Source organism: Micrasema longulum, unplaced genomic scaffold, assembly GCF_059751315.1.
Source record: "Micrasema longulum isolate JH-2025_06_02 unplaced genomic scaffold, ASM5975131v1 h1tg003340l, whole genome shotgun sequence".
In the NCBI taxonomy this organism is placed as follows: Eukaryota; Metazoa; Arthropoda; class Insecta; order Trichoptera; family Brachycentridae; genus Micrasema; species Micrasema longulum.
Window position 1 is genome coordinate 87,300 of NW_028280416.1, and position 18,257 is coordinate 105,556.

The 18,257-nt window shown below is 35.1% G+C and overlaps 1 protein-coding gene across 3 annotated transcripts; it reads left to right on the forward strand.

The window, feature by feature from the left end:
• The first annotated feature begins 6,311 nt into the window (after positions 1-6,311).
• On the forward strand, positions 6,312-15,431 carry LOC148270850 (uncharacterized). Of its 3 annotated transcripts, none has more exons than XR_015825262.1 (3): positions 6,330-6,433; positions 10,317-10,790; positions 14,053-15,431. XR_015825262.1 is itself a non-coding variant. In XM_088242134.1 (2 exons), the coding sequence occupies exon 2, from the start codon at positions 10,325-10,327 to the stop codon at positions 10,796-10,798; it is 474 nt and encodes a 157-aa protein (XP_088098260.1). In that variant the 5' UTR covers positions 6,312-6,433; positions 10,317-10,324; the 3' UTR covers positions 10,799-11,529. The 3 variants fall into 3 exon arrangements, 1 of the variants encoding a protein (XP_088098260.1); XR_015825263.1 differs by lacking the exon at positions 6,330-6,433 and adding an exon at positions 9,379-9,468; XM_088242134.1 differs by lacking the exon at positions 14,053-15,431 and having other exon boundaries at positions 6,312-6,433; positions 10,317-11,529.
• Positions 15,432-18,257: the final 2,826 nt, after the last annotated feature.

The window sequence follows — 18,257 nt, forward strand, 5'->3', positions numbered from 1 at the left end:
AATTGCGTAAATAAACACCGAATTTTGGTGATTAAAGTCGTAATACAACACCGTCTTTCGATAAATTAATGCATAAACAAACACCGTCTTTTGGTGAATAAACTCGTAAAAAAACGTCGTCTAAGGGCGATTAAATTTGTTAAATAACATCGTGTTATGATGATTAAATAAGGAAATGAAACTCCTGTTTTGGTGATTAAGAGAGAAAAAAACGTCGTCTTTGGGTTATTAAATATGTAAAATAACATCGTTTTATGGTGACCAAATAAGTAAATGCAACTCGTGTTTTGGTTATTAAAAGAGTCAGTAAGCATCGTCCTTCGGCGAATAAATGCGTAAAAAATCACCGTCTTTTGGTGAATTAAGTTGTTAATTAAAACCGTCTTTCGGTGAGTAAATGCGTAAATAAACACTGACGTACGGAGATAAAATGCGCAAATAAACACCGACTTTGGGTGATTAACGTCGTAATATATCACCGTCTTTCGGTTATTTAATGCATAAACAAACACCGTCTTGTGGTGAATAAACTCGTAAAAAGACGTCGTCTTAGGGCGATAATATTTGTAAAATAACATCGTGTTATGGTGATTAAAAAAGGAAATGAGACTCCTGTTTTGGTGATTAAGAGAGAAAAAAACATCGTCTTTCGGTGATTTAATGTGTTGAAAAACTTCGTCTTTGGGTGATTAAATATGTAAAATAACTTCGTCTTATGGTGACCAAAGAAGTAAATGCAACTCGTGTTTTTGTTATTAAAATAGTCTGTAAGCATCGTTTTTCGGCGAATAAATGCGTAATAAATCACCGTCTTTTGGTGAATTAAGTTGTTAATTAAAACCGTCTTTCGGTCAGTAAATGCGTAAATAAACAACGTCTTTCGGTAGGAAAATGCATTTATAAACACTGTCGTTGGGAGATTAAATGCGTTAATAGACTACGACTTTTGGTGATTAAAGTCGTAATACAACACCGTCTTTCGGTGAATAAACTCGTCAAAAAACGTTGTCTTAGGCCGATTAAATTTGAAAAATAACATCGTGTTATGGTGATTAAATAAGGAAATAAAACTCCTGTTTTGGTGATTAAGAGAGAAAAAAACGTCGTCTTTGGGTGATTAAATATGTAAAATGACATCGTGTTATGGTGACCAAATAAGTAAATGCAACTCGTGTTTTGGTTATTAAAAGAGTCAGTAAGCATCGTCCTTTGGTGAATAAATGCGTAAATAATAACCGTCATTAGGTGATTAAATGCGTATATAAACACTGTCTTTTGGTGATTAAAGTTGTCAATAAAAAGCGTCTTTCGGTGAGTTAATGCGTAAATAAACAACGTCTTTCAGTAGGTTAATGCGTAAATAAACACTGTCGTAGGGAGATTTAATGCGTAATTAAACAACGACTTTTGGTGATTAACGTCGTAATAAAACACCGTCTTTCGGTAAACTAATGCATACACAAACACCGTTTTTTGGTGAATAAACTCGTAAAAAAACGTTGTCTTAGGGCGATTAATTTTTTTGAATTACATCGTGTTATGGTGATTAAATAAGGAAATGAAACTCCTGTTTTGGTGATTAAGAGAGAAAAAAACGTCGTCTTTGGGTGATTAAATATGTAAAATACCATCGTGTTATGGTGACCGAATAAGTAAATGCAACTCGTGTTTTGGTTATTAAAAGAGTCAGTTTGCATCGTCCTTTGGTGAATAAATGCGTAAATAATATCCCTCTTTAGGTGAATAAATGCGTATATAAACACCGTCTTTTAGTGATTAAAGTTGTCAATAAAAAGCGTCTTTCGGTGAGTTAATGCGTAAATAAACAACGTCTCTCGGTAGGTTAATGCGTAAATAAACACTGTCGTAGGGAGAACTAAATGCGTTAATAAACACTGACTTTCGGTGATAAAAGTCGTGATCCAACACCTTCTTTCGGTAAATTAATGCATTAACAAACACCCTCTTTTGGTGAATAAACTCGTAAAAAAACGTCGTCTTAGGGCGATTATATTTGTAAAATAACATCGTGTTATGGTGATTAAAATAGGAAATAAAACTCCTGTTTTGGTGATTAAGAGAGAAAAAAACACCGTCTTTCGGTGATTTAATGTGTTAAAAAAACTTCGTCATTGGCTAATTAAATATGTAAAATGACATCGTGTTATGGTGACCAAATAAGTAAATGCCACTCGTGTTTTGGTTATTAAAAGAGTCAGTAAGCATCGTCCTTTGGTGAATAAATGCGTAAATAATAACCGTCATTAGGTGATTAAATGCGTATACAAACACTGTCTTTTGGTGATTAAAGTTGTCAATAAAAAGCGTCTTTCGGTGAGTTAATGCGTAAATAAACAACGTCTTTCAGTAGGTTAATGCGTAAATAAACACTGTCGTAGGGAGAACTAAATGCGTTAATAAACACTGACTTTCGGTGATAAAAGTCGTGATCCAACACCTTCTTTCGGTAAATTAATGCATTAACAAACACCCTCTTTTGGTGAATAAACTCGTAAAAAAACGTCGTCTTAGGGCGATTATATTTGTAAAATAACATCGTGTTATGGTGATTAAAATAGGAAATAAAACTCCTGTTTTGGTGATTAAGAGAGAAAAAAACACCGTCTTTCGGTGATTTAATGTGTTAAAAAAACTTCGTCATTGGCTAATTAAATATGTAAAATGACATCGTGTTATGGTGACCAAATAAGTAAATGCAACTCGTGTTTTGGTTATTAAAAGAGTCAGTAAGCATCATCCTTTGGTGAATAAATGCGTAAATAATAACCGTCTTTTGGTGATTAAAGTTGTTAATTAAAACCGTCTTTCGGTGAGTAAATGCGTAAATAGACAACGTCTTTCGGTAGGAAAATGCATAAATAAACACTGTCGTAGAGAGATTAAATGCGTAAATAGACACCGACTTTTGGTGATTAAAGTCGTAATACAACACCGTCTTCCGGTAGATTAATGCATAAACAAACACCGTCGTTTGGTGAATAAACTCGTAAAAAAACGTCGTCTTAGGCCGATTAAATTTGTAAAATAACATCGTGTTATGGTGATTAAATAAGGAAATGAAACTCCTGTTTTGGTTATTAAATGAGTCAGTTAGCATCGTTCTTTGGTGAATAAATGCGTAAATAATAACCGTCTTTAGGTGATTAGATGCGTAAATAAACACGAACATAAAAATGTATACGGTCTTAGCCTATTATAACTGTTATTTCGACGGTAAAAAGGCTTAATGATTGGTTCGCCGCAAAGGGAATTTTACAGGAGAGTCCAAGTGTTTTTCGTTTTAAAACAATTTCAAAACTACATAGTTTTGAAATTAAGTACATAGATATATAGTTAATATATAACATAACTACATAGTTAAGAATATCATTATTTTATTTTTTATGTACCTTAATGTTTTTTCATTATATGTTCTTTTATTTGTTGAACTAATTGACCTAATAGATGCTGCTAGTTCAGACCTAAGACCCTCAATGAATATGAGCAAAACTAAGCTTGTGATCATTGATCGAGCTAATAAAGTAGCGCCATTATCCTTACTGCGCAACTTAGAAAGAGTCTACATTTTCATTTATCTAGGTTCTCTCATCAGCGATGGTGGTGGGTGTGAAGGTGAAATACGGCGACGTGTTGGTATTGCCAAAAGTGCTATGAGTCGGCTGGTGAAAATTTGGAAGAATCGCAGTATAACCATTAACACCAAAAAAGAGACTGGTGAAGGCCTTGGTTTTCTCAGCGTTCATGTACGGTGTGGAGTGTTGAACACGAAAAAGGAAGATTTTTTTAATATGTAGATTACTTGTTGATACTTTAGTTTCTAATTAGGTGATTCAGCAAATTCACCTCAAAATATTACATGGATTAATTGCTGATACGCCACTAACAATTTCATCTCAATGTGATGAAAACTTCTTAAGCACCATGGTTATTGTTACGGTGTGTGAAACAAAAAGATTTCATTCTTCGGAATGAATTCGTTTCATTTCTTTTAATTTCATTCTTCACTGTTGGCAGTGCTTTGTACAATTTGAAGATAATTTGGTTGAAGCCAAATGGTGCGTTCAATATTTTCGAGGATAATTGCCTCAAAATCCAGTCGGTATATTCACCTAGCCGGACCGAAGGGGGAATTCGAATCGCCCGCAGACCGATTTGTTCAATTTCACTTAATGTACATAAGCATTCAGCAAACTAACAAAACTGAATAAAATACGCGAATAAATAAAATATGTGAACGCGAAAACTGTTAATAAAACTGAAAAAATGAATAAATTATTGCTCGGTCTTATGAGGTCTGTTTATACACTTCCAACGTTTTATTCTCCTGACGCCATATACAAGTAGGCGCTGGGGTCGTTTGGTACCCCAGTTCGGATCATGTGTAATTATTGTATGCTTTGTGAGGGAAAGGTTAAAAAAATATATTTTGGAACATTTTTATTTAATGTATTCATGTTTTCAAAATAATCATTATTTTTTATATTATTAATATTTTAAGCATAAACTTTACGGTCAAACATTTTACTCAATGTTATTAAATATTTGTATGTAACCAATTACAAATAATACCGCGAAACCGTCCAATTTCGCCCACTTTTTTGTAATTATGTTAATTTCCTCCAAAAAAATGTAAATTATGCTTTACTTTTTAATTACGAAGAATGACCTTGGTAATCATTGAATTGGGTTACAATTGTAAATTCAGTCATATTTAAATGCGATTTCGAGCAATTAAATTTTTTTATGCCGGGCGAAATTCCCTGCATGTTCCTCCATATTTGCCCGCAACCATTATTTGTTGAACTGTAGCTCATATGGCGTTCTTCTCTAAGAACTACTTTATTGAATTATTTATTCAAGGGCAAAATTGTCGTTTGAGCATATTTTCAATGGCTAACTAATAAAATATTCGTCTAAAAACATTTGGGCAAATTTACCCGCCAAACCTTATTTGTTTTTATACAAGCAATTTATAGGCCTTAGGGTTGTCAAAATCTGGTTGATAACTTAAGAAAAATTAATAAATCTTGTTTATTTAAAGAAATGTTTTATTTTAGTACACATACCATAATCCTAGTCTTAATTACCTAAATGTCAATTTTCAATATCAGGTAGGTACACACATTTTTCGAAATGGCAGATAGTTATACCTATGTTGTGAGAAATAATAACTGTTTTAGGAATATAGTTAACGAAAAACTAAGAAGGTTAAAACTAGACGACATCAATTTTAAAAATTAATATAAATTAATTCGGATTCTACGCTACTATGTTTTATAGTTCCTGGACTGGAACCTGAAGCGTAAAAACTGCCCATCTTGCCTTCATATGTATTATAATTAATCGCTGGTACGTTTCGACTAGAGCACCGGTGCGGTGCCTTATGTGCCACAAGCGCGGATTAGAAAATGGTGGCGGAAAAGTTAAATAGAGTTTATGAATATATGTCAAAAGTTTAAATAACAGGAGCGCGCACGAAAGAAGATGTATGAATTTCGAAAAAGCGAAGTTTGTATGTAATTAAAAAAAAAGGAATTAATTTTTGGTTTTCATTTAGTTATTTTTATTTATATCGGTAAGTTCTTAAAATACAAACATTATTTATTGGCCATTAGTTTACTAATTATTATTAAAAGGGTTATTTTTTCCCCAGCGGAAAACATGGAATATTTTATTATTAAAGTTATTATTTTCAATAGAAAGGGTTTTGAAATTCTAAATTATTTGCCCCTCGGTCATTTGAATTCAACCCAAGGTATCGAATCCTAAATGACATTAACAACAGACGGAATATTATTTTAAGTATTTAGTAACGGCTCAGCTAAATATGATTAAAATTGATTTATTTTTAGGCGGTAATTAAAATGGCGTTCATTTCAGAATTGGCCAGCATGAACTAAAAGGTCATTATTGTCAAAGTGCATTATTGTTTGAGAAACCCTAGAATAGAAAACAAAAGAATATACTTGAAGTTTATATAAATTTGTAAAGAAATATTTTTAAATATCGCCACGTATGTTCCCCACATAAACAAATGTTGATTTTATGGTGAATCATGAATACTTGCTTATTTTATGGAAAAAAAAGTTATAATGCATAAACATTATAGACAGGTACCTACCTATGTAAAGCTCGTATACTTTTGACATAATCCTACCACCAACAATAATGCAATATACTTTAAAATTTTATCGCCGTTGAATGCTTATACTTTTAGGTAGGTACTGTTTTAATTTTATACTCTATGGTGTATCATTTTATTGACCACACTAAATGGAAAGGAATAATAATTTTTCATAGAAAATTCCGATAGACATCAATCTATATTAGCAGCGCGGTCCGTATATCGAGGATACCAAATTCATACATTACAATATAATTTGACGATTGAACTAAGTGCTTGCATACAAAAGTAAGTAAAAATGCCACTATGTAAAGCAGAACAACACATATCGCTTTCCTTTCACGCGTGGGCCCCGCTCGGTATGACGGGTGACAGCTAATCCGACTTATTGGGTTTCTTTCTTGTTCGATGGCTTCCTAAAGCAGCCGCGATGGTTGGCCAATAACAAATTATATGATTTGGCTTTCCGGACACATCTCTTGGGCAAAGGTGTATCCGACCGTCATTATTTTATCGGCAGGCGTATTTTGCGGCTATACTGTTGCGTGGAGGTAATGCTGAATATGACAGATGACGGTTGCCTTAACCGTATACAACCATTACAGTTGCATTTTTATTTATCTCCCTTTTTATTCAGGAGTAAAGCTATTGAATAAAGCAATGTGATGGTTGACATAATAATATGTATAGAATAAAAAAAGTATATCAATGACAAAATACATCGTTTTATATTACCCGTTTAATTACGTATTACATTTCATTACATATTTCATTCATACAAAATATTCCCTATCAGCAAAAGTGCTGGTATGAGGGGATAACGGTGGGCCAATTTAAAAAAAATATGAAATACAGTGGTGCCTCACACAACGAACTTAATTCGTTCCAGGAGCAAGTTCGTTATGCGAAAAGTTCGTTATGTGAAACGCGTTTTCCATAACAATACATGTTAAAAAAAATAATTCGTTCTGTAGCATAAAATATGGTAAGATGACATAAAAAAAAGATAAATTTTTTGTTATTATTTTTATTTAGATACATCTAAAAACATAATGAAAAAAACACACATTTTTTAATTTTAAGAAATAATCGAATCTTGCACATCTTCATCCATTTTCCGCTTTTTGGCCGATGGTGCAGTGAAAAACCTGTCCAAAGTCGTTTGTTTCTCTCTTTTCTTCAACATCTGCCGGAAATAACGGACAAGAGTATCGGAGTACAGGTCGTTGATCCTGTTTGCTTCAGCGGAATCCGGATAGTGGGCATTGGTAAACTCCTGAACTGCTTTCCATTTGACCAGGATGTTCTTGATGTCAGCAGTTGGAATTGGTTGATTGTTTGATTGTTGCTCCTCGTTATCAGATGACGCTTCCCTTTGAGCATTGTCCTGTTGTTGGGCCAGAAGTGTTTGGAGCTCTTCAGTTGTCAGCTCTTCTTTGTGTTCCTCAATAAGCTCCTCTACATCCTCTTCCTCTACCTCTAATTCCAACCTTTGGGCCACTGTGATGATGTCCTTCACCACTTCTGTGTCATCAACTACTGCTTCTTCCTGAATCCACGAAGGCACAAGCATCTTCCAAGGAGAAATGAGGGTCCTTTGTGACACTTCTTCCCAGGCCTTCTGTATAAGTCGTATTGCCAAAAGGCTAGGCGGCCTCCGTGGTGTAGTGGTCAAGACGCTTGACTCACACACGGAAGGTTCCGGGTTCGATTCCCGGTGAGAACACAAAAATTAAAAATTGTGGTTTTTCTTAAGCCTGGGTGTTCTGTGATGTAATTCACCACTGTAATTGGGCTTCCTGGCCTGTTGTGGTGCAAAAAAAAAAAATACAAATATCAAATTTCTCCTTCCAAAACATTCGGATAGTCATATTGTCTCCACCAAACTCGCATTCTTCAAACACTTTATTAAAGAGGGCTCTAGTGTAGAGTTTTTTGGCTACTTTGGCTGATTTTATTGCATCCTTGTTTGTCAAAATGGTGAAAATGGTGGTCTTGTCGAGGCCAAACTCTTTGACGAGGTCACACTGTTTTACCCCACATTCACTCCTTCTAATTATTTCCTGTTTCATTTCAAGAGAAATCACCTTCCTGCTTTTTTTAGAACCCATCATATAAAAAAAAATTTGAGTTTATCTTAAAAGGACGACTGCCGTGATACGTGTGCGATTTAATTCGTAATGAAGAACGATTGCTGCGATACGTGCGTAAGTTAAGCGTACTACGCAGTGACTAACGAGTCTAACGACTGCCTGCGGGAGGATGCAATTAATCGGCAGTGATCGTAGAAGATCGGGCGACTTCGTTGTAATGATGAACGATTGCTGCGACACGTGCGTAAGTTAAGCGTACTGCTCAGTGACTAACGACTGCCTGCGCGGAAGGATGCAATAAATCGGCAGTGATCGTGTGAAGTGGGCGACTTCGTTGTGTGAAGCGAAGTTCGTTGTGTGAAGCGAAGTTCGTTGTATGAATCGTGAAATGAACGAAAAGGAAGTTCGTTGTGTGCAGCGTTCGCTGTGCGAGGCGTTCGTTATGCGAGGCACCACTGTAATAGTTTATGTTTGTAAGTGAAAATTTTTGATCGAAGTTCATTGTTATTTATTATATAAATTTCAATTTATAAAATACATTTTTTTACTATTTTTGTCATTTTTTGACTTTTTGATTTTGAATAAAATACATAGTTTTGTATAAATACATTGAACTTCTTAATTAAGATACCAGTCTCGAAGATGTCGCGAAAGCGATGAAACCGGTCACTAGATATTCCAAATTTGTGGATTAAAGTATCACTCGTCTTTTATTTATTTATAAAAATAAATAATAGTTTAGTAATTGAGTAAAATTTTACAGTTTCATATTATTCTGAGGCTTATCAATAGAAAGCCAGCCGGGTAACAAATAAGACTACCCTGGCAATACTTACAAAATGTCCGCTTGTTTATTCAACTGTCTGACAGTCGGTAAAATAATCGAATTCTTAAATAATATTCTTTGTGAATTCGCTACTTACACATGAAATTTGATTCCATCCTATTCCCATTTAATCCCAGCGGTAATTTGACTCCTAAAAACGATACGGCGTAGTTGAATTTAAATCGACAGTTGCGTACTAAGCGACGTCTGATTGCAGAAAATAGTAGGCAATACACGATTTCTTTTCATTTGACGTACCGCCGAAAAACCTCGATATCGATTGACTACATCGAATTTATATTGAATATTTTATTACATTGTGCGTGTTCATTTTAAGGAGTTTGCAATACGATTAATAAAATTTAATCGACAATAATATTAAAGCTGGCATTTAGTGTTAATGGGTAAGAATTTTTGCAACCTTCTAAGTATGCGTAGTCTGAAAAATATATCGCGGCTTAATTTATTAGTACGTGCTCCCCAGCATAGATGTTCATCCATAAGTACTCCTAGACTTTTTATGGATTTCCTGTATTGGATATCGGCACCACTGACATTAAGAGGATTAAGAGAAGATGCGTCTAACTTACTAAGCAATCTTTGACGCCCGCTAACATTATTTGTGTTTTAGATGGGTTTATAAGTAAACCATACTCCTTTGTCCACGATGACACGCTATTTAGTGTAGACATCGATTTTATTGCTTCACTGGTGCATTCAGGTCTGCAATGAAGATAACGTTCTAAATCACCTTCATAGATATGATATGAACGATTGAGGCATTCTGCTAGCGAATTGATGAACAGGGAAAATAGTAATTGTGATAAAACTCCGGTTGATGACCATTGCGTTGTTGTCTAGCTCGTAAATACGATCAAAACCATTTTATAACCGGTTGTGTCATATTTAGTGTTTTGAGCCTAGCTAACAAAATATCAAAATTGACAAGAGTTGAAAGCGCTGCTGAATTCAAGTAATGTTATCAAGGTTAGCATTTTGTTATTCATTGCGTATCTTATGTCATCTGTAACTTTTTGCGTAAATATTTGCTATATTTCCATATTATGGATAGTTTTGGTAGCATTTTTGAGTGACAGATTCTTCTTAATTACAAATAGATTGCTTCGAAATAAAATGAGGCCCAAAGGGTCGATATTTGTAGATGCTCGAAATCCTACTAGTTTTTTTATCAATTAATTTTCATGATATTTACTTTGAGATTATACAAATATTTACTTGTTATTTCTCTTAGGATAAACAATGGAAATAGCTTCGGTGAATATCAAGGCTGAACCGGGGACTGGCGATGCAGAAGGAGATATTCTCCGTACTGGGGAAGGTGTGCCATATCCCCACAGAAACCAGAAGCCAGGTATTGCTACCGTGAAGGTTGAGCCGGAGACTAACGATGTAAAAGGAGATATTCTTTATGCTGAGGAAGGGGCACCTTGTTCCCACAGAAGTGAGGAGCCAGGTGTTGCTACAGTAAAAGCTGAGCCACAGACTTGTGATGTAAAAGGAGATAATCTTTATCCTGAGGAAGGGGCGCCATGTTCTCACGGAAGCGAGGAGCCAGGTGTCGCTACCGTGAAGGCTGACTTGGGGACCAGTACTGACCAGCCTAGGATAACCAGTGATATAATTATCTTTACGGAGATGGATATAGATTATCCTGACATCAAACAAGAATGTTTGGAATCTTCTCGCAGAAAAGAAATCACCTCAAGTAAGTAAAAATGCGGTGGTTCGGCTTCGTAATAAGTGAACAAACACAGCACGCTCCGATGACTACTGTCATCGAGCGGAGGCGATACCGATGACTGGAGCATATACTGCGGATGCCTCCAGAGAGCCTTAACCACGTTTGCCTACTTTACAGGGCATTAGTTTTTCGACGTTCTTGAGAGACGCACAGGAGCTGGCAGCCGAGGCTCTTAGTAGATACCATATGCTCCAACTAGGGAGCGGACATGGAATGATGATGATTTCAGTTTTAGTGCTCCAGAACAGCGTTTATTTTATATTTTAAAATACATGTTACAATATGTTACCCACTAAGTCTGAAGACTTTTCGGTGGGACTCACTTTTTTTATGGCAGGTTTATTTTACATAATTTTATTTATACTATACAAATTTATTTATTAACAGGCACTATAAAGTATTGATTAGATTTTCCTTCAGTCCTTTTTTCTCGTTCGAAAACCCTTCCTGTTTATAATGGTTTGTCGGAGATCATTGAACAACCTCGGAATAACGCAATGTAATGTTCGTTCTCCGAAGTATTTTGTAATTCGCGGAACGACAAGGGAGCCCTTAGTTTTTAATCTAGTGTTGTTTGTGTGCAAAACTCTTTTTTTATATTCCGGATCAACAAAGTGATCTACAGCCAATGTGTAGTCACAAAGTTGTTTTACCGGCAGGACATTACAGAATTAAAAAAAAAAAAAAAAATTAAAAAAATTACACCTTCGCCCATATGTTCCGCCTCACGGATGACGCTATCTGGTACAATCCCCTTTAACAGTCTCACCTGAATATCATAAATTTTACCCAGATGAGACTGGAAGGTGAGACCCCAGACACGAACTCCGTAAGATATAATCGATTCAATAAGCGAGGCATTATTATATCTTAACGTTTTGAAAAGTAGTATGCTTTTGATTCCATAAATGACTTTAAGCCACTATCTTAATCTGTCCCAGATTCCATCAATATGAACACCCCTACTAAATTTATGATTAATAATTAATCCTAAATATTTTTGATAATTTACAAAATCTATAATAGGACATTAACAATTATCTGATTCTATATTTGAATTTGAATGAAGACAAAAAATTATGTGAGTTCGTATTTTTCTTTCGAATTCACATTTAGCAATATATGGTGAGGATACATAAACAATTTTAGTTTTTTTAGAATTTATTACCAAGCCAACTTTAACTTAAAATTTATTTCTTGGTCTAGTTCTTCCATCGTGAATGGTATACAATTTTTATCTAGTTGCATTTTGGTGGAATTTCTGAAGAATTATGGTTTTAACATATTTATAATGTTTTCTGATTGGATTCGAAATATGTTTTTGTCATTTTCATTTTTTCTGGCGAGTATTTTACCTCCACGAAACCATACAAATTTAAAGGTAGGTAGTTTATTTTTCTTCTTTTAGAGTAAATCCTCAAAGAATGGAGTCATATGTTCCTTTATGAAGATAGGATCTGCGTTTTTATTTAATATCTCATTTGCGGTTTTCTTCTGATTTATGAGCTTATCTTGCACTTTGTTATGTTTATATTTCACACTTCAGATTTCATAAGAATTATTATTCAAATCTTCCCGCAATTGACCAACAGCGCCACTTACGACAATTTCTATAACTAAAAATCAGTCATACCAAAACAAAATAACTTAATTTCCAGAACAGTAAACTTAACAAATACCTCTTTAAGGACTCAAAGATCCTGAAACCATTTTGGGGACAGTTCCGGGACAGTCTTGATAGGAGAAAGACGTTCTCCCACTGCCCGTGAACTCCGCGGCCTCCGAAACCATACTAGCGGAACCGCGTTAAACGATAACATCGCGCCATCTCCATTCTTCAACGTGCGTTATAAAGTAACAAAGTTTGATATATACCGCGTCGTGTATCACGAGTCGAGCATAGCCTTTTCTAACTAGAACACCGGCCGGAAGATGTAGCCATATTCCACGCCCACTTGATCGCGCGACGACGCACGGGCCGCGCTGGTCAGCATCTTTCCTAATCCGCCCCATCCGTGTCCCCAAGGGCTGCTCGGCAAATTCTGGCTTCATCACGGGATTTCTAGCACCTTATGGGCTGTTTTCCCTTGTCCGCGCGACGCGTGGCCATCATACCCGTCCATCGCACGTTATCGGACCCATCCGGGGCCAGGGAAGGCGTATCAGCAACCCCAATAGCTCCTGGGGGACCTCGATGAGCTCCAGGAAGGGATATTTTCCGAACCAGCCACTTCCCACCTGTTGCAGTCTCGATAACATCTCTTGCAACCCACGTGCTTAGCACGAGGCCGCTCTCCAGCTTCCCTACAAGCAGGCGAGGTCGCCTTGGTCATCAGGATTCCTCGGGCATCATATCACGGTGAAATCGTTCCATAATTCCGAGCTAGCTGATCCTTCTAGATCCGAAATACGCGTGTATGTGGTACCCCCTCCATTTCCCTCCCCCCTCACATGTAATCAACGGAGAGAATTGTAGATCCGTATTTATGTTATTTTACAATATTAAATTGGCTTACGGGCCTTAAACATCAAAGCTGTTTTTACTTATTGTGGTTCCTCGTGGCTTCGGGAGTTGATGAAGGAAGGTTCAAAGTCATCGAACCCTTACGTTATATCCCGAGACGGAATCTCATGTTCTCCACCGACTGGCCGGGCAAAAGGTAATTACTGAATCTCCGTCTTAGGGTAGAAAGCATTATCTCTCTTTCATTGCCTAGATTACATGTATTTCTCCCCGCGTAACAACGTTTCTATCACTAAATTGATTCATTATTTATTATTCCTTTTTTGGATTTTCGGATTTGTTACGGTAAATATAATTACTAACGTTAATATCAAGACTATTGCAGACTTTTTCTAGGATTTTCTGAGCTGGTAGCTCAGATTCCGAAACTTTAACGCCATAAATTTCCACATTTTTAGAACGGTTATCTTGCTGGATTGTCGCGATTTTAAGGTTCAATTTGTCGATCACCTCATCTTTTTCGTTGCACTTTTTTTTCAGGTCAGTGATAATCTTTTGATTTTCTTTCAACACTTTGGTATGTTCTTCAAGTTTCGCACACATACTGATCACTTATAAGGTGAGACAGCCTTACTTTCGGAAGCTTGAAATGGTCTCATTTTCGTGTTTGCTGGTCGGAAAAGTCTTATTGTATTAATTCAGTACGTTTTTGTTCATTCACTTGGAAAAAGTCTTATTTATATGGTCTTGTTGTTGTTTCAGGTTTACAGGTGAAGCGGAAAGATGTTCATTCTTCAACAACTAGCAAGTTGAGTCATACTGGTGAGAAACCATTCTCATGCTCAGAGTGCCAGTATAAATGTTCACAAATACGTAATTTAAATAGACACATGTTGACTCATACTGGTGATAAACCATTCTCTTGCTCAGAGTGCCAGTATAAATGTTCACAAATAAGTCATTTAAATAAACACTTGCTGACTCACACTCGTGAGAAACCATTCTCATGCTTAGAGTGCCAGTATAAATGTTCACAAATAAGTAATTTAAATCGACACATGTTGACTCATACTGGTGAGAAACCATTCTCTTGCTCAGAGTGCCAGTATAAATGTTCACAAATAAGTCATTTAAATAGACACTTGCTGACTCACACTGGTGAAAATCGTGAGAAACCATTCTTATGTTCAAAGTGCCAATATAAATGTTCACAAAGAAGAAGTTTGAAATTACACATGTTAACTCATACTGGTGAGAAACCATTCTCGTGCACAGAGTGTCAGTATAAATTTTCACAAATGAGTCATTTAAATAGACACTTGTTGACTCATACTGGTGAAAAACCATTCTTTTGCTCAGAGTGCCAATATAAATGTTCACAAAGAAGCAGTTTGAAATCACACATGTTGACTCATACCGGTGAGAAACCATTCTCATGCTCAGAGTGCCAGTATAAGTTTTCACAAAGAAGTAGTTTGAAAATACACATGTTGATTCATTCTGGTGAGAAACCATTGTCATGCTCAGAGTGCCAGTATAAATGTTCACATATAAGTGATTTAAATAGACACTCGTTGACTCATACCGGTGAGAAACCATTCTCATGTTCAGAGTGCCAGTACAAATGTTCACGAATAAGTAATTTAAATCAACACATGTTGATTCATACCGGAGAAAAACCATTTTCGTGTTCAGAATGTCAATACAAATGTTCACGTAAAGATTTATTAAAACTGCACATCTTGTCTCATACTGGTGAGAAACCGTTCTCGTGCTCAGAGTGCCAGTATAAATGTTCACAAATAAGTAATTTGAAAAGACACTCGTTGACTCATACTGGTAAGAAACCATTCTCATGCTGCGATTGTGAATACAGCTTTTCCAAAAGACGTGATTTAATTCACCATTCATTAAATCACATTGGTGAGAAAGTGGTAACTGTTAAATTGCTAAAAATCATGCACAATAGTCAGTAAAAAAAATTGCGTAGCTTCATTTTTTAAAAAGACCAATTAAGTTTTCATAAATTATGCAAAACATTAAATGTGACAAAAAAATAAATTAATAAGAATTTCAAGTGAGAAAAGAATAATTGTTAACATTTGCGTTTTCCATGGAGGTAATAAATTAAAATAAATAAAGATACTAATGTACACTTCGAGCCATCCACGCACACACATGAACGCACATATAAAACATACATAGACATATACATTACACGCGGCACATATACACAGCATAAACCACTCAAGATGCACATTCAGCAACTATTCCAAATAATCGACCCATGAAGAAATTTTCTGTTCAAATGCAACGTGCAGTTAAAAATGTCCACATCAATACTGAGTCCATTATGATTTCTACAGCTACGTCCAATGAATGAATTCGAGGTATAATTGTTTTTACAAGTCGGAACATAAAAATGTATACGGTCTTAGCCTATAACAACTGTTATTTCGACGGTAAAAAGGCTTAATGATTGGTTCGCCGCAAAGGGAATTATACAGGAGAGTCCAAGTGTTTTTTTTAGGAAATGTGAGCATAACTTTTTCGTTTTAAAACAATTTCAAAACTACATTGTTTTGAAATTAAGTACATAGATATATAGTTAATATATAACATAACTACATAGTTAAGAATATCATTATTTTATTTTTTATGTACCTTAATGTTTTTTCATTATATGTTATTTTATTTGTTGAACTGATTGACCGAATAGATGCTGCTAGTTCAGACCTAAGACTCTCAATGAATATGAGCAAAACTAAGCTTGTGATCATTGATCGAGCTTATAAAGTAGCGCCATTATCCTTACTGCGCAACTTAGAAAGAGTCTACATTTTAATTTATCTAGGTTCTCTAATCAGCGATGGTGGTGGGTGTGAAGGTGAAATACGGCGACGTGTTGGTATTGCCAAAAGTGCTATGAGTCGGCTGGTGAAAATTTGGAAGAATCGCAGTATAACCATTAACACCAAAAAAGAGACTGGTGAAGGCCTTGGTTTTCTCAGCGTTCATGTACGGTGTGGAGTGTTGAACACGAAAAAGGAAGATTTTTTTAATATGTAGATTACTTGTTGATACTTTAGTTTCTAATTAGGTGATTCAGCAAATTCACCTCAAAATATTACATGGATTAATTGCTGATACGCCACTAACAATTTCATCTCAATGTGATGAAAACTTCTTAAGCACCATGGTTATTGTTACGGTGTGTGAAACAAAAAGATTTCATTCTTCGGAATGAATTCGTTTCATTTCTTTTAATTTCATTCTTCACTGTTGGCAGTGCTTTGTACAATTTGAAGATAATTTGGTTGAAGCCAAATGGTGCGTTCAATATTTTCGAGGATAATTGCCTCAAAATCCAGTCGGTATATTCACCTAGCCGGACCGAAGGGGGAATTCGAATCGCCCGCAGACCGATTTGTTCAATTTCACTTAATGTACATAAGCATTCAGCAAACTAACAAAACTGAATAAAATACGCGAATAAATAAAATATGTGAACGCGAAAACTGTTAATAAAACTGAAAAAATGAATAAATTATTGCTCGGTCTTATGAGGTCTGTTTATACACTTCCAACGTTTTATTCTCCTGACGCCATATACAAGTAGGCGCTGGGGTCGTTTGGTACCCCAGTTCGGATCATGTGTAATTATTGTATGCTTTGTGAGGGAAAGGTTAAAAAAATATATTTTGGAACATTTTTATTTAATGTATTCATGTTTTCAAAATAATCATTATTTTTTATATTATTAATATTTTAAGCATAAACTTTACGGTCAAACATTTTACTCAATGTTATTAAATATTTGTATGTAACCAATTACAAATAATACCGCGAAACCGTCCAATTTCGCCCACTTTTTTGTAATTATGTTAATTTCCTCCAAAAAAATGTAAATTATGCTTTACTTTTTAATTACGAAGAATGACCTTGGTAATCATTGAATTGGGTTACAATTGTAAATTCAGTCATATTTAAATGCGATTTCGAGCAATTAAATTTTTTTATGCCGGGCGAAATTCCCTGCATGTTCCTCCATATTTGCCCGCAACCATTATTTGTTGAACTGTAGCTCATATGGCGTTCTTCTCTAAGAACTACTTTATTGAATTATTTATTCAAGGGCAAAATTGTCGTTTGAGCATATTTTCAATGGCTAACTAATAAAATATTCGTCTAAAAACATTTGGGCAAATTTACCCGCCAAACCTTATTTGTTTTTATACAAGCAATTTATAGGCCTTAGGGTTGTCAAAATCTGGTTGATAACTTAAGAAAAATTAATAAATCTTGTTTATTTAAAGAAATGTTTTATTTTAGTACACATACCATAATCCTAGTCTTAATTACCTAAATGTCAATTTTCAATATCAGGTAGGTACACACATTTTTCGAAATGGCAGATAGTTATACCTATGTTGTGAGAAATAATAACTGTTTTAGGAATATAGTTAACGAAAAACTAAGAAGGTTAAAACTAGACGACATCAATTTTAAAAATTAATATAAATTAATTCGGATTCTACGCTACTATGTTTTATAGTTCCTGGACTGGAACCTGAAGCGTAAAAACTGCCCATCTTGCCTTCATATGTATTATAATTAATCGCTGGTACGTTTCGACTAGAGCACCGGTGCGGTGCCTTATGTGCCACAAGCGCGGATTAGAAAATGGTGGCGGAAAAGTTAAATAGAGTTTATGAATATATGTCAAAAGTTTAAATAACAGGAGCGCGCAAGAAAGAAGATGTATGAATTTCGAAAAAGCGAAGTTTGTATGTAATTAAAAAAAAAGGAATTAATTTTTGGTTTTCATTTAGTTATTTTTATTTATATCGGTAAGTTCTTAAAATACAAACATTATTTATTGGCCATTAGTTTACTAATTATTATTAAAAGGGTTATTTTTTCCCCAGCGGAAAACATGGAATATTTTATTATTAAAGTTATTATTT

Excerpts from the sequence above, each read along its gene's own strand:
- LOC148270850 (XM_088242134.1), top strand. The coding sequence starts at position 10,325 with ATGGAAATAGCTTCGGTGAATATCAAGGCTGAACCGGGGACTGGCGAT.